Source organism: Pongo pygmaeus, chromosome 15 (assembly GCF_028885625.2).
Source record: "Pongo pygmaeus isolate AG05252 chromosome 15, NHGRI_mPonPyg2-v2.0_pri, whole genome shotgun sequence".
Lineage (NCBI taxonomy): Eukaryota > Metazoa > Chordata > Mammalia > Primates > Hominidae > Pongo > Pongo pygmaeus.
The window spans coordinates 54,837,252-54,854,564 of NC_072388.2; the positions used below are offsets into that span (position 1 = coordinate 54,837,252).

The 17,313-nt window shown below is 42.3% G+C and overlaps 1 protein-coding gene across 1 annotated transcript in view; it reads left to right on the top strand.

Moving 5' to 3' along the window:
- Positions 1-17,313, top strand: part of PELI2 (pellino E3 ubiquitin protein ligase family member 2) — a 184,888-nt gene that overhangs the window by 49,395 nt on the left and 118,180 nt on the right. The window contains exon 2 of the mRNA XM_054447807.2: positions 12,274-12,403. Coding sequence (XP_054303782.1) covers positions 12,274-12,403 — 130 coding nt within the window. The remainder of the gene's footprint in view (positions 1-12,273; positions 12,404-17,313) is intronic.

Here is a 17,313-nt window from a genome sequence, read left to right on the forward strand (position 1 = left end):
GACTTAGTTTCTTGTTTTTTGTATATCTGTTGTATGTTTTTTGATTTGAGGATAACATGAGGCTTGCAAATACTATCTTATAACCGGTTATTTTAACCCAATAACAACTTACCACTATTTGCATAAACAAACAAAAAGAAAACTAAGAAAAATGCTATGCCTTAACTTTGCCACCCCTACACGTGCTTTTTAACTTTTTGTTGTTCTGTTTATGTCTTACTGTACTGACTATGTCTTGAAATATTGATGTAGGTATATTTTTGATTGGTTCATCTTTCTACTTAGGATAAGAGTAGTTTACACACCATAGTTAAAGTGTTATAATATTCTGTGTTTTTCTGTGTACTTACTATTAGTTGTGAATTTTGTACCTTCAGGTGATTATCTATGGCTCATTAATGCCCTTTTCTTTCTGATTGAAGTACTCCATTTAGCATTTCTTGTAGGAGGGGTCTTATTTCTTGTAGGAAATTTCTCATTTCTTATAAGAAATTTCTCATTTCTTGTAGGAAATTCCTCAGCTTTTGTTTGTCTGGGTAAGTCTTTATTTCTTCTTCATCTTTGAAGGATGTTTTTTCTAAATATACTATTCTAGGGTAAAGTTTTTTTCCTTCAGCACTTTATGTCATGCTACTCTTTCCTGGCCTCTAAGGTTTCCACTGAAAAGTCTGCTGCCAGACATATTGGAGTTCCATTGTATGTGATTTGTTTGTTAGTTGGGTTTTTTTTCTTTTTTTTTTTTTTTTTATTTCTTGAGATGGAGTCTTGTGCTGTCGCCCAGGATGGAGTGCAGTGGCACGATCTCAGCTCACTGCAAGCTCCGCCTCCCAGGTTCACGCCATTCTCCTGCCTCAGCCTCCTGAGTAGCTAGGACTACGGGCACCTGCCACCATGCCTGACTATTTTTTTGTGTGTTTTTAGTAGAGACAGCGTTTCAGCATGTTAGCCAGGATGGTCTTGATCTCCTGACCTCATGATCCGCCCGCCTCGGCCTCCCAAAGTGCTGGGATTACAGGCGTGAGCCACTGTGCCTGTCCTAGGATCCTTTCTTTGTTCTTGACCTTTGGGAGTTTGATTATTAAATACCTTGAGGTATTCTTCTTTGGATTAAATCTGCTTAGTGTTCTATAATCTTCTTGTAGTTGGATATTGCTATCTTTCTTTAGATTTGGGAAGTACTCTGTTATTATCCCTTTGAATAAACTTTCTGTTCCTATCTCTTTCTGTACCTTTTCTTTAAGACCAATAATTCTTAGATTTGCCCCTTTGAGGCTATTTCCAAGATCTTGTAGGCATGCTTTTTTTGTTTTTTATACTTTTTTCTTTTCTCTCCTCTGTATATTTTCAAATAGCCTGTCTTCAGCCTAACAAATTCTTCAGCTTGATCCACACTGCTATTAAAGGACTCCGATGCATTCTTCAGTACACCAATTGCACTTTTTCAGCTCCAGAATTTCTGCTAGATTTTTAATTATTTCAGTCTGTTTGTTAAATTTATCTGGTAGAATGCTGAATTCCTTCTCTGTGTTATCTTGAATTTCTTTGAGTTTTTTCAAAAACAGCTATTTTGCATTCTTTGTGTGAAAGGTCACATATATTTGTTTCTCTAAGTTTGGTCCCTGGTGCCTTATTTAGTTCATTTGGTGAGGTCATGTTTTCCTGGATCGTGTTGATGCTAGTAGATGTTCTTCAGTGTCTGGGCATTCAAAAATTAGGTACTTATTGTAGTCTTCACTTTCTGGGCTTATTTATAGCCCTCCTTTTTGGGATGGCTTGCTGTATATTTGAAAGGACTTAGGTGTTGTGATCTAAGCTATATCGGCTTTAGGGGGCACTTCAAGCCCAGTAACACTGTGGTTCTTGGAGACTCAGAGAGAAACTGCCTTGATGGTGTTGGACAAAATCTAGGAGAATTCTCTGGATTGCCAGGCAGAGACTCTTTGTCTCTTCTCTTACTTTCTCCCAGACATACAGAGTCTCTTTCTCTGTTCTGAGCCACCTAACGCTGGGGGTGGAGTGACACAAGCCCCCCCTGTGGCCACCACCACTGTGACTGCACTGGATCAGACCTGGAGCCAGCACAGCATTGGGTCTTGCCCAAGGCCTGCTGTAACTATTCCCTGGCTACTGCCTATGTTCACTCAGGGCTCTGGGGCTCTGTAATCAGCAGCTGGCAAAACCAGCCAGGCTGTGTCCTTTCCTTCTGAGCAGCGAGGTCCCCCAGGCCCTGGGTGGGTCCAAAAGTACTGCCCTGAAGTCAGGGACTAGAGTCAAAAACCTTAGAAGTCTACCCAGTGTTCTATTTTATTGTGGCTGAGTTGGCCCTCAGACTAGAAGGTGCAGTTCTTCCTGTTCTTGCCTTCGCTTTCCAAAGGCAGAGAAGCCTTACCCCATAGCCACTGCCACCCTAGACCATGAGGAGTACTGCCAGACTACTGCCAGTGTTCCCTTACGGCCTAGAGTCTCTTAAGTCAGCTTGTTGTGAATGCTGCCTGGCCTGGGACTCACCCTCAGGTCAGTGGGGTCCCCTCTGGTCCAGGGAAGGTCCAGAAATGCCATCCAAGAATCAAGTCCTAGAATCAGGGACCCCAAGATTCTGCTTGGTGCTCTACCCCCCTGTGGCTGTGCTGGTACGTAAGGTGCAAGACAAAGTGCCCTTTGCTTTTCCCTTTGCCTTTGTCAAGCAGAAGGAGTTTTGCCCCATAGCTGCTACAGCTGGGAATGTGCTGAGTCTCAACAGAAGCCAGCAAGTCTCACCAGAAGCCACCAAGGCCCTTGATGTAGTACCTGGGTATCACTGCTGGTTATTCAGGGTCAAGGGCTCTTCAGTTAACAGGTGGTGAATGCTGGCAGGACTGGGTCCTTCCCTTCAAGGTGGTGGGTTCCCTTCTTGCCCAGGTTGTATCTAGAAATGTCATCTGGGAGTTAGGGCCTGGAATGGGGACCTCATGACTCTGACTGGTGCCCTAGCCTGCTGTGGCTCAGCTGTTATCCAAGATGCAAGACAAAGTCCTCCCCACTCTACCCTCTCCTCTCTTCAGTTGGACAGAAGGAAAGGGTCTCTTTTGGAGCCACAAGCTATGCAGCCTGAGGTTAGGGGAGGGGTGATACCAACACTGCCTGGGCTGTTCCATCTGGTGTCTAAGTACATCATGTATCCCTCCTCTCCCCACCGCCAAGCCCATGGTCTCTGGGCCTAGCTCATCACTAGGACTCACCTAAGAGTTGCAGTGCTTTTGGCCTTGACTGCCCTCCAAGTTTACATGGAGACACAGAGCACTGTATCCCTTGGTGGTGAGGTTTGCGGGGACTCAAGTTCAGACCACTGGGATAGGCGATTGGCCAGGGCTAGTTTAAATGCTCCCTCCGTGGTTGGGCGTCAGCTGAGTTGGTCTGGTGTTTCTTTTGCTCTAACAGAACAGCATTGAGTTCAATGCCTCACCATTACTGTGCTCTCCCTCCTCAGCTCCCAGAGCTCTTAGCACTAGGCTTGCTGCTGCTGCGTGGAGTGTGGAAGGGATGGTGTCGGTGGTTCAGGACTGTTTCTTCTGTCTCTTCTAGAGCCTCTTTCAGTGATAATGAAGTTAAAACCAGGTATTATCAGTGCTTACCTGATTTTTGGTTCTCATGAAGGTATTTTTTCTGTGTAGATAGTTGTTAACTTGGTGTCCTTGTGAGGTGGGACAATGGGTGCAGCCTTTAATTCTGCCATCTTGCTCCCCCTCCTCCTATATGCAGCATTTCTTAAGCAAAGAGAAATAAACGTTCTTGCGTTTCTGGGCTTTATAGTCCATTGGGTCAGGGGAAGTCCATGCATATATGATAGGTTAAATAATAAGGGGGTTGGGACTATAATTTCATAAAACCAATGTTAGGCACTTATTGGCATATGGATATTTTCTTAAACGCGGTTGGAATAGTGCATTTATACAGTGAGTTAGGGTGAGCTACCTCAAGACTGGTGCCAGATTGCAGGGTTTTCTCAGAGACTGTGTGCCCTGCCTTTGAGTCTGTCTCTAGTGTCATGTCCTGTTCATCTGCAGTGTACAGTTTACTTTGATTATAGTAGTTGCTTGTGATTTGTTGGTGCAAGTGACAGAGCAGTTGCTTTGGAAGGAAGGCAGAATCTTCAGCCTGTAATGAAGAGCTGACCACTTCTGGAATGTGATCCTGTGATGCTGATGTAACCTCTACTTCTGGAGCCCACATCGCTTCCATTCCATGTGGATGTCGCTGTAAGAGTTCAGGCTAGTTAAGATAAACTGTGACGTCTCCAAAATGTGACTGGGAGCACCTAGCACCCCCCTTCTTGCTCTGGTTTCCCATAGAAAATTCTTATTGACAAATACATTTTTAGGTGGCAGACATCTTTTTAAGACTCCATCTTTGCACTGTATGCCAAAAAATGTCTTGAATTTAAAAACTGTCAGTGTTGTCTACTGGAAAGAGTATGAAATTTGGAGTCAGACAGAACTGATGTAGCTTTAGGTTCTGCCTGACCTTTCCTAACTGTGTAAGTTCGTGTGTGATCAGTCATTCTGAGCCTTTTATCTGTCCACTAGGAGTAATAATGTCTCCTTCACAGGGTTTCTTGGCACATAGTAAGTATACAGCAAATGTTATTAATTCCCATTAATATGTGAATTAATATGTGAACTCTAAACTATAAAGCAGAAAAACCCTTTATTACTTGGTTAAGTTTCTTACACAGCATTTTCATTATTCTTTGAAGCTCCCAAATACCCTTACTATAAAGACCAGCTGTTTGCTCTGCATATATGAAGAGTTAAATTTTCATCACACATTTATTAAATACATGTTTTTAAGTCTCCAGAATAAAAAAGAAAGTTGATCCTGAAAGGCTCTTATGGTCTCGAATTGAAATACCCCTGTTGCAGCAGCTGAAACAGGTGTGGCAGCAGCACTCGGACATTTTATTTCTACAAACTTACTGGCTGAAAAGTGTGCCAGCCCAGGGAACGTTCTGACCTTCTTTCATGGGACAGTAACTTTTTGCCTTTGTAAGCAGAATTTCGTCTTTATGTCTGGGCTCTATTCTACTATACAAAAGATGGTTGCTATGGTTTGAATGTGCCCCTCAAAGTTCATGTGTTGGAAACTTAATCCCCAATGCAGCAGTGTTGAGAGGCGGGACCTATAAGAGGTGATTAGGTCATGAGGGCTCCACCCTTGTAAATGATTAATAGTGTTATCTCAGGAATGGGTTCCTGATAAAAGGATGAGTTCAATTTCTTGCTCTCTCTGGTACACATGCTCTCTTGCCCTTCCACCATGGGATGAAACATCTAGGGAGGCCAAGCAGGCCTCTCCAAATGCAGGCTCTCTGACCTTGGACGTCCCAGTCTTTAGAAGTGTAAGAAAGAAATCTCTCTTCTTTATAAATTACCGAGTCTCAGGTATTCTCTTATAGCAGCACAAAACATACTAAGATAATGGTCCTCTCATCAGCCAGCCAGCTTGTAGGTTTTCAGTGCCTACCATGTGTCCCTGTTACACTGTTCCAGGTGCCAGAGATACAGAAGGCCTCACTTTTTTAGAACTCACATTCCCTAGGAGGCAGATGGGCCAGATGGGGGGTGCGAATAGGCAGGGGAAGATTTGGTGATAGTTTTCAGGAGGAGGTGACAGTGTTCCACTTAAAATAGATTGGGGACCAGCCGGGCACAGTGGCTCATGCCTGTAATCCCAGCACTTTGGGAGGCTGAGGCGGGCAGATCACTTGAGGTCAGGAGTTCGAAACCAGCCTGGCCAATATGGCGAAACCCTGTCTGTACTAAAAATACCCAAAATAGCTGGGCATGGTGGTGCACACCTGTAGTCCCTGTTACTCGGGAGGCTGAGGCATGAGGATCACTTGAACTCGGGAGGCGGAGGTTGTAGTGAGCCAAGATCATGCCACTGCACTCCAGCCTGGGTGACAGAGGAGACTCCATCTCAAAAACAAAAAAAAAAAAAAAAAGAAAAAGAAAAAAAGATTGGCAGGGAGATGATGACTGTGGGAAGGGTTTGGGGCTTCCTGTTCCAGGAATCTATTACTGTGTAACCAACTACCCCAAACTTAGTGGCTTAAAACATTTTACTTAATGCACAATTCTGTGGGTCAGGAGTTTGGACAGTTCTGCCCCATATGGTATCAGCTGAGGTTACCTGGTGGTCATCAGCTGGTCTGGAGTGTCCACGATGGCTTCACTCATGTCTGCTGCCTTAGTGGGGTGGCTAGAAGGGTGGGCTCTGCTGGGACTGCTGAGCAGAGTGCCTGTGTGTGGCCTGCCCAGCATGGTGGTCCCAGGGTAGTCGGCTTTTCACACTGGCCTTCGGAAGTCTCAGAACATCACTTCCTTTGCATGTTGTTAGTAAGCAAGCCACTAGAGCCAGCCCAGATTTAGGGAGAGGGGAGTTAGACTCCACCTCTTAGTGGGAGAAGAAGCCCTCTTTAATCTACCACACTGGGTTCCTTGATAGGAGAGCGGCTGGGAGACTTTTAAGGAGGGGAGGTTGGTTAGTGTGCCGAGTGTATGATGAGTGATCAAATGTACTTTTGGATCTGGGGGCAAAGATTGAATGATAGTGGACTGAAAAGCCAGCAAGTATTGGAAGCAGAATAATGGGTGTGGGTACTTTTCAAGATTCTTGGCTTTGTGAGGAGAAAATGGAAATCAGAGTGGAGGCTCATAGTGAAGCTTAGGGTTGGAGGCATTTGCTTGTTTTTGCTTTGTTTTGAAGATGGGTGAGATCACCAATGACTCATTCTTTTCCAAATCATGGTTGTGCATTTTCTTTCTCTTAACTGACCTCTTAACTGATTAGACACTGTTGAAATTCTTTGGTCTTTGGCGATACAACTTTCTCTTGGTCCTGGTCCTTATGCCTGTGACAAAGAAAGGACTGTTTCCTTAAATAGTTGAATTTCCCAGGCTCTGTCCCAGCTTTCCTTGCTTCCTTATTCTGCACCTTTTTCTTGAGTAGCCTCATTTATTCTCATGACTTTAACTGCCCCTGCATGGTGAAGGCCCCAGGGTTATAATTTCTCTGGAGCTCCAGACCTAACTTCAGTTGCCTCCTCCATGCCTCCCCCGGATGTCCCTGTAATTCCTGTTCCTAACAATGCTGTCACTCTGGCCAGGCCAGAAGGCTGTATGATGTTCCCTTTATCCCTCACCCTGTGCATCCAGACGGGTTACCAGTTACTGTGAATTTTGTCTTTAAAACCAGTGTTCTTACCTGTGGCTGCATCACTTGGGGAGCTTTGCAAAAATGCAGACCTGGAGCCTCATCTCAGGCTTATTGAACCAGAATCTCTTGGGTTTTAGGCATTCATATTTTTGTAAGGTTTTTTTTTTTTTTTCCAGGTGATTCTGATGTTCACTTTGTATTGAAAACAACTCTAAAATTTTTCTCTAATCCTCCAGTTCATCTCCATCATCACTGCTTTGGTTCAGGCTTTTATAGTTTCCTGTGGCTGCCATAACACATTACCACAAACTTGGTAACAACAGATGTTTATTCTCTTACAGTTCTAGAGGCCACAAGTCTGAAATCAAGGTGTCGGCAGGGCCCTGATTCCCCTGAAGGCTCTTAAGGGGAGAATCTTTCCTTGCCTCTTCCAGCTTCTGGGGCTCCAAATATTCCTTGGCTTGTGGTTGCATCACCTCAGTCTCTGCCTCCATCACATGGTCGTCTCCTCTCTATCCCTGTGTACCTCTTACAAAATCACTTGCCATTGGATTTAGGACCTATCAACCTATCAGTAATCGAGGATGATCTCATCTTGAGATCCTGGTCTTAATTACATCTGCAAACACCCCTTTTCCAAAACGTCATATTCACAAGTGACATGGATGTATCTTTTTTTTTTTGAGACTGAGTCTTGCTCTGTCGCCCAGGCTGGAGTGCAGTGGTACGGTCTCGGCCCACTGAAACCTCTGCTTCCTGGGTTCAAGTGATTCTCCTGCCTCAGCCTCTCAAGTAGCTGGGATTACAGGCATGTGCTATCATGCCCAGCTAATTTTTTGTATTTTAAGTAGAGACGGGGTTTCACCATGTTGGCCAGGCTGGTTTTGAACTCCTGACCTCAAGTGATCCACCCGCCTCTGCCTCCCAAAGTGCCGGGATTACAGGCATGAGCCATCATGCCCAACCTTGGATGTATCTTTTTAAGGCCACCATTCAATCCACTGTACGTAGCTCCCCATGGCTATGGTGGTGCTGCTATCTGATCATCTTGCCTCTAATCTGGTCTGGTCTTGCCTCTAATTTCTTCCAGTTCCTCCTGCACTGTGCCACCCTATCTGATTACTTTATATTTCCAGTCATGTTAGCCATTTGCTTAAATCTTACCAGACTTTTCATTCCCCTTACGGTAAAAAGCCATAACCCTTAGGGAGTACCGGTGATAGGGTTTAGCTCTGTGTCCCCACCCAAATCTCGTCTTGAGTTGTGATTCCTGTGTGTCAGAGGAGGGACCTGGCGGGAGGCGATTGGATGGCGGGGTGGGGGTTGGATTTCCCCCTTGCTGTTCTCGTGATAGTGAATGAGTTCTAACAAGATCTGATGGTTTAAAAGTGTGTGTCACTTTCCCCTTCTCGAGCTTTCTTCTCTCCTGCTGCTGTGAGAAGAAGGTGATTGTTTCCCCTTTGGCTTCTGTCATGATTGTAAGTTTCCTGAGGCTTCCCAGTCGAGCTTCTTGTTAACCCTATGGAACAGTGAGTCAGTTAAACCTCTTTTCTTCACAGGTAGTTCTTTATAGCAGCGTGAGAATGGACTAATACAACCAGGACGTTACAGTCAGGCTCCTGCCTACCTTTTACCCTCCTTTCCCACTACTCTCTCCACTTGAACTTCATACTCTCCATAGTGCTGAACTGTGTAGTCCTCCTTGCCTTGCACATTCTATCACCCCTTCATTCTCCATTTAGACTTCTTACTTAGATTTCTTTTTCTTTCTTTTCTTTTTTGACAGTCTTGCTGTGTCACCCAGGCTGGAGTACAGTGGCATGATCTTGGCTCACTGTAGTCTCCACTTTCCTGGCTCAAGTGATCTTCCCACCTCAGCCGCCCGAGTAGCCGTGACTACAGGTGCATGCCACCACACCAGGCTAATTTTCGTATTTTTTGTAGAGGTGGGGTTTCGACACATTGCCCAGGCTGGTCTCGAACTCCTGGGCTCAAGCTATCTACCCGCTTCGGCCTCCCAAAGTGCTAGAATTACAGGCATGAGCCAACGTGCCTGGCCAAGATTTCGACAGTTCAAGCAGTACTTCCACCATGAAGCCTTCTCTAATGCGTCCTCCCATGTGCCTTGTGCTATAAGTGCATCTTGTTACATGTGTATTTATCATATTTGTTATTGTGCCGTTCTCTCCTTCTGAGCAGAGAGCTCTGTGAAGGCAGGGAAGCTGATATTCATCATTGTAGCTCTAGTACTTGGCATTGTAAATATCGAATGAATGACCATGTAGCTTAACCTAATTAGAAACTTGTCTCATGGTGACACTGGTTTTTCCACTGCCACTTTAATTATTTCCAATAGGATTTTTCATCTAGATGTATTAAGTAAGTAGGCAGTCTGTAAGTAGGCTGGCTTATTATTTGCTTAACCTGCAATATCTGTGCCTCTATGCTTAGGCAATTTAAATTAAAATGTTTCTGCATGTGTTAAGGTTGACACTTCTGGTTTTTTTCCTCCCTTTATATTAGATATGACTTTTGGGTTGTAACTCGTGGAAATCAAATTGAGTTAGCTGAAGCTGAAGGAATTTTGTCAAGAACGGCTGGAGTACATCTGGGCCAACAGAAACCCTTAAGGATCCTCTTTCCATTGCTTTTTGTGCTTGTCTCTGTTCTTCTGCTTCCTTCTTCACTTTGTCTGCTTTTTCAGCCATATAACACTTTGTGACATCCCCACAGCTCCTGTGTTTACATTTTACAGCTCTAGCCAGCAACTGAGAATGGATGACTATCTCTCTGTCCCAATTTTGTATTTTCCAAAATTAGAATATTATTGGCCAGGTTGAGTCAGATGTCAGCCTCTGGCCAGTCAGCCCCAGAGTGGTGAGGAAGATGTTGGCATGGCCATTTCATTCAAACATGGTGCTGGGGTTCAACTTTTGGAGTTAAGGAATAGATGCCAGAGAAGGAAGTATAGTTGTGATCAGATAGCCAAACAAGCATCTGCTGCACCTTACGAGGCTAAGGCCTATTGACCTGGAGTCTATAGTTGAGGCAAGAAAGATGCAACGCAGACTTGTGCCAAACCCCTCTCAACTCCAGTGGGGATGGCACCAGATTCAAGAGGCTGAAGAAGAGACTCAGAGCCAGCAGATGAGACATGGGGTTTTGTTGGTGGCTTACATACAGGGGAGAGAGCCAGTGGCGGTGGGTTGAGCGGGAGAACCACAACTGCATATAAAAGGCATGCAGTTAACATAGCATTTTCATTTAACATGCTCCCCCTAACAACTGCCACCTGCGAACCTTCACTTAACCAAAGCAAAGGGCCGTGATATCCTGGAGAGCCTGTGTTCCGTGGGACTGGATGGGCACTCAGATGTTCCTCATAGATAAGGAATGACTCTCTGGTTTGGCCACTCTTGGATACCGTAGCTTGGAACTCTGAACACACATTCAGGTGTGTTCTACCATACAGGGTCATTCTCAATGACATTATTGCTGTCAAGTGCACCTGCCATACACACAGAGCTGGGTAGAAGTGAAGGGCATAGCAAGCCTTGCCAGATCTTGTACTAATTGTGTGTAGGCCACAGTAGTGAAAATGTTCCTCTAAGTTGTTTACAATCCTGGCTTTAATTGCTTCCTTTAATATAGAACGTTCATCTTGATTTAAGTGACATGGAAATATATTAAAACAAAGCGGGTTTGTAATGGTTGTTGACTCATGGATACTTTATAGTAGTCGTCACAAACACGTTTAAGAAAATAGTGTACATGATTCTGATCTGCCTGAGAAAAACTAGAGGAATAAGACTTGAAATAGGTTATCTTTTTATTCTGGAGACATTTTTATATAGCTGACATTCCTTTGTGCTGGAAATGGAAACATTAAAAAGACAGTGGGAATAACTTACAGTGATAATTTGAAACCATTGTCAGACTGTGGCGCTTACTTGACTGGTGAAACAAACACACAAAGCCCCTTTCTTCCAACTTCTATTCCCCAGTGGGCTTCACAAGTTCCTGCTTCCCCCGTCCGGCCACTCCCTTCTGGGTGTAGCTGGAAAAGTGGAGAAGGCCCAGGGATCTGTGGGACAGGAACAAGCCACCAGACGTGCTGTCTCCTAACCTTGGTGTTCTGGGGGGAGCCTTGGAGCCGTCATACATACCTGTGTAAATTTTAAATGTTACTTGTTTTAGTTTTTTTTTTTTTTCTTGAAAAGAGCTTCCGCCAAGGTGGAAGCAGAGAATAGTTGTGTTAATGTAGCCATCAGTAAGAACATACAAGGGCCGATTAATCCAGAGTTAGAAAATACAACTAAAAATTGAAATGCTAAGTGTGATCCTGCATGTCTTTTAAGCACTGGTATTAGCTAAATACAGGAAACCTGCTTAAGGACATTATATGTTTTCCAGATGACTTCTAAGTTATTTGACAATTTGTGGACTAAAACTCATGTGTATATTTTTGCAAGCTAATTTTTGCTAACAAAAATATATTTAATTTCTGCAAGCTGTCTTTTGCTAAGCTGACAGTGTAGGGTTCAAACAGAAATGAGAGTGAATGTGGAGGATTCTGAACTTTTAAGAAAGCAAGTAACTAAATTGGTTGTCTTACAAATAAAGATCCTGCAGACAACATTAACATGGTTTGAAAGTGAGAGATGAGGTTTAATTAGTATGCTATTTTCTAACTAGTTCATTTAAAAATATTTCTCAAGTGTATCTCTGGGGTCTATTAGAATGGTGCTAGTTGAATTGAGCCAGCCCTAATATGGCCTCTGCAGAATACTCATTTGCTTATTTAGACTCTGCCTCTTTCCAAAAAGATTTGAAGAGTCTGACTTTATAAAGTAGGAAACCTATAATTACTTGTACATCACTCTTAAATTAAGTTCCTAGAAGTGATTTGAATTTCATTACAGCTGAAGTCTTTGTTGCAACCCTTTCCTTTTGTGGAGTGTTTAGCGGGCAATTCTTTTATGACCATTCCTGTCTTTTCCCTTATTCAATACCTCAAACTTCTATGTTTAAAACTTGAAAAATTTGCAGATAGATGAACTCTTTCTTCTCTATTTCTAGGTACAATGGTGCTTTACCCAATGGAGATAGAGGACGGAGGAAAAGTAGATTTGCCCTCTACAAGCGGCCCAAGGCAAATGGTGTCAAACCCAGCACCGTCCACGTGATATCCACACCCCAGGCATCCAAGGTAGGTGGGTCTGTCAAGAGTTGGGAGGGTGCTGGCAAACAGTGACTCACAGATACGCCTTGTCTGCTGCTCTCTTTCCTTTCGTCTTTTCATGTAGGACAGTCTCTCAGACCATTTGAGGCTGGATAATGCTTTGTTGTGAGGGGCTGTGCTGTGCATTGTAGGGTGTTTAGCAGCTTCCCTGGCCTTGACCCGCTAAGTGCCAGTAGCACCCCCGCATTCTTGCTCACCACAGTTGTTAATCACCAAAAATGTCTCAAGACATTGCAGCCTGTCTCCTGGGGAGGGCTGGGCAGGTAAAATCTGTCCTATTAGGAAGCACTGCTTTAGGATACCAAAGCAGCTAGCATTTATTAATTTGGAATAGATGTAGTTGAAATGTGATGTTCTTTATCCTAAAGAGTTTTTGTTTTAAATCTGGGTATAAACCTCATGATTTATTTTCCTTCTGTTAATCGAGTGTAGTAGGTGGTTTTACATAATCTGTATGTACATGGAATTGAATTTGTGTGGCTCATAGAAGGATGAAAAGTATACACGACCAAGTGATAAAAGAGGTCGATACATATTTTTTTCTCATAATTTTGAAGTGAATAAAATGCTAATTTAAAAAAACTGGTTATTTTATTTGTTTTCTGATCTATAAGTCGAGGGAAAAATCTGAGTTTTTATTCCAATTGATATATGTTACATAGTAGATTTATTACAGTGTTTCTTTAATTAAATAAATTCCTTAATATATAGTCTTATTTTCTATAAAATATATTTACATGAAGCATTTCATATGGGGCTACTGGCTGTACCTGTTGATCATGAGTTTGGACCACCTGGCATATAAATGAGAGTCTTGATTTCCATTTTTCCTGAAAACCCACTTTTGGAAGAAAAAGGAATGGCTTCATGGAAGCATGTGTGATATTTATATGCAATGTAAACATAGATCACCTTTGTTAATGTTTTTATTTTTAAAAAGCTCCTATTTCTGAAGCAGTGCCATTGAAAGAATTTGTTAGGAGGTGCCAATTGAAACGATCTTGTATTAATGAGGGGATGAGTAGATAAGAAAATATCAAACACCAAGGAAACAAGAAAGATTAATATTTAGTAGATAAGCCAAAGCTAGAAAAAGAGAAATAAACTAAACATTTTTAGGTGGAAAGAACATTTTATGAGGAAAACAAAGGAAATACAACTTTATGAAGATTCTGAGGAAAGGAAGAGGTAAAATAACAACAGAATCTTAAGAGGTCAAGGAAATAGGAGAAACATTTTATACTCCAAAAATATGTGGTGAAGAACGATAACCAAAACAGACGTTTTTAAGCATGTGATGAGTGCCAGAAACGTTCTGGTATTTAGATGTGGTCCTTATAAGTTTGTCTATTTATTGACATTTCTTTTTTTTCCTTCCTCTTTTTTAAAATCTTGGGTTCATGTTAATACAATGGTTGACATTTTAAAAAATGTATAGAAATCTTGCTTTGATTACTCATGCTTCATGTTGTGATAGAATGAAAATTTGCAACTATTGAGAGAAAAGTATCTCTTCTTTATTCTTTAGCCACTGCCATCTCCTCCCATTTTAGCCTTTTATGTTTTACTTTTATACCTAGATTTTACTTCAAGTTATTTAGATTATTAATCTTTTGATAATTGTCATCTAAGTCTGTGTTTAAAAATATTACCCACAGTACTAAAAGTAGGGCAGATTGAATTTAGGTCTTGACCCTCTGTATTTTATAATCTGGGAAAAATATATTCTCAGGGCCTCGGTTTACTCATTAGAAACTGAGTAAATTGGCTTCAAGCAGGAGCTCTGTTGAATTAGAAAATATACTTTGGTTATAACAATAGAAATTATTCTGGCTAAGATAAAACAGACAAAAGTAAGAGAAATTATTATAGGCTAGCCCTCAGAATCAGGGAAAAGTTGAGTAACCAGGTTTTGAGAGAGAAGAGAACTGGAGTATCAACAGGAGTGCACGTGGATATTTTTTCAAGAGTGTTACATAGTGACTTTCCTCCAACCAGCTTCTATCTCTTTTAAAGGTTTTACATTTTCAAGAGAGAGAATCTGATAGGTCTCCCCTGGGTCACTGAACTATGACCAAGGGAGATGGGCAGACTAAGACCAGACATATTTATTGTGAGCAGATCAACCACACCATGTTGCCTTTCAGACTCTCAAACTCTTGTCCTGGCCAGCTGTACCCGGCCACTCCTGCTGCTTGATTTGCTCTGTTGGCACCTTCTACCTTGGAGCCCCACGTCTACCTCTTCCGCCCCTTACTCCTGCTCCCTCTCAAACTCTCATCCCTGCCAGCCGTGCCTGGCCACTGCTGCTGCTGGGTCTGCTCTGTTGGCACCTTCTACCTTGGAGCTCCAGCCAGTTGTGAACTCAGCCCTTTACATATTTAACCTTTTCTTCAGATACCCCTCCCACTTCCTGGCTTTAACTGAATCTGATTTTCAATGAATGTACTCTTTTGTTATTTTTTCCATCTTATGTTTGTGGAACATATTTCAGTGACTCAGTACCTACCCCCGAGTCTCTTTCTCCCTGACCCTGTAGCATCTGTGGCTTGTAATACTTTAACTCTTTCATTTTCTTTGCCACTTTTCCCACTGATATGGTGCCCCTTACAGCCCGTTGTCACTTGGAAATGAGAATTATCTCCAGTTCATTCTATTTCTGGATATACTTCCTTATCTCTTATGAAGATCTCCAGCCCATTAGCCTGTCTCTGTTTGGCACGGTTATTGGCCCACTTGGCCTCTCCAGGTATGTCTTAATTCCACTCCAGATTCTCTTTCTCTGGGCTCTATGGGTATCCCTCTTCCTTTGTCTCTGGCTCTGGGCCCTTCCTGACCCCGGTGGACTTTTTTTTTTTTTTTGGTCTTTATTCCTCACCCCATGCCCCTTAAGAATGCCAGTAAATGTCATGGTACTTGGCAGACACTGGCCTGAAATGACAGTGGTTTGTGTACCCTGAGATTTTTGATGCTGCAGTATTGGTAATGAAAGTTCATCTTTGATTGGAGTTGGGAAAGTGGGACCTAGAAGGGTAGGTGTGGTTATTCATTGCTAGGATTTAAGTTCTTTGCCTTTTGGCTGTCTTGTTTCTTCCCTCCACCACGATCGTTCTCTCTGCCCACATTCTGGGCGCAGAACAGGGATATCCCTTTGCTGGTGGTCGTGGCAGCTGGGAAACAGGACCTCTTAGTTTTCCGTGTATGTCTATATCCAGGCTAAGTCAAATGAGGATGGCAAGTGTGTGCTACTGTTATGTAATCTCTATTTGTGTAGTGTTTATTCATGTATGTATTTGCTCTCAGAATAACACTCAGAAGTATTTCTCTGATTATGTAATGTGTGTGTGTGTGTTTTTTTTTAATCAGAAGTCCTGTGTTACTTCTGGCCATTCTGTTGCATAGGCATAGGGCTTTTAGCAATTTATTCACCCATCCATTTATTCAACAAATATTTATTCAGCACCTTCCATGGCCAGGCATCATGCCAGGTATTGGATATTCTGCTGTGAACAAACACATCCGCATGGAGCTAAATGTCTAGTGAGTAGGCAAACGAGAAAGAATCATAGGATATACATTCAACCGCACATTGTGGAAAGCGCTAAGAGGAAGGGGGCGCAGAGTTTAGACAAGGTGCAAGGAAGGACCTCTAAAAAAGTGATGCGAGAGCTGTGAGCTGGAGAGGAGAGAGGAGTTGACCAAAAGAGCAGAGATCCAGGGGTCTTGTGGGTCTGGCTGGAAAATTTGGATTTTTATATAAGGGGAAATATTGAAGGGTGTGAAGCAGAGGGAGTGACATGATGTGACTGAGAATTCAAGTCAGTTTATGTGTTCGTTTACTTTTTTATGATATGGGACAACTATTTTGCTCTTACTCAACCAGTAAATAGTATGATGGTGGTGGTGGTGACGGTGTGGATACTGGTGCCTGATAGGAAATATTTTGTTAGCTGCATGTTTTAAATTTAGCAACATTACTGTGGAAAACTCTTCATAATGGTTTTCCCTTCTCAGATTATGCTTTATTGAAATGTCCTTTTTTGGGTATTTTACTTTTAAAAAGTAACTGAAAATCACTTTATTCCAGCTGGCCTATTTCCGAATGGAAAATATTAGTGGTCTTTGATAGTTTAGAGAAACATGAGGGCCATTTAATGTCATTGCTACAACCAGGCTGCTCTTCACCGTGTTTGGGCTGCTGTGGCTCTACTGGTTGATAAAATATTGAAACACTTTCTTATCAGTTGATGAATAATACAACAGTAACCATGAGAAGTGGTAAAACTAACAATATAATTTTCAACATAAACTCATTCACCCTAGCTGATTTTGTAGGATGTGCTGGGGTCCACTTTGGAAGCGCTCACTGTCTGTCTGCCGAGCCTGTGTCTCATGGCAGTGGGTGGCGTTGATCTCCTGCACGTTCATGATAGAGCTGGGGCCTTGGTGCTTCGGGAGAGTCATCAGCTTATCATCAGCCTCATACTTTCTCGTTGCTCCTGCATTTAAATAACTGAGTTTTAAATAGGTCTTTCTTTGGTTTCTTTCATTGTTACTACATTATAACTCTTGGATTAGTCGTGTGTGGTGTTTCGTACTTAGAAGTTCAAGAATTAATTTGTTGAGTATTTAATTTTAAATAAAGAGGCAACGAAGTTTGGGTAAGTTTTCTTTTTTTAGATGTCATAAACATGAATATTCTGAATCTCTGAGAGAAGAAAAAAATAACAGTAATAAAACACAGTTAAGAATATCTTTAATACTATGCAGGAATATAAACCTGAAACAAATGATTTGTAGGTCTAGAATCAAGAACAATTTGATTATTTCAACAAAAAATAATAAACATAAATCAGTTTCCAAAAAATTGAAATAAC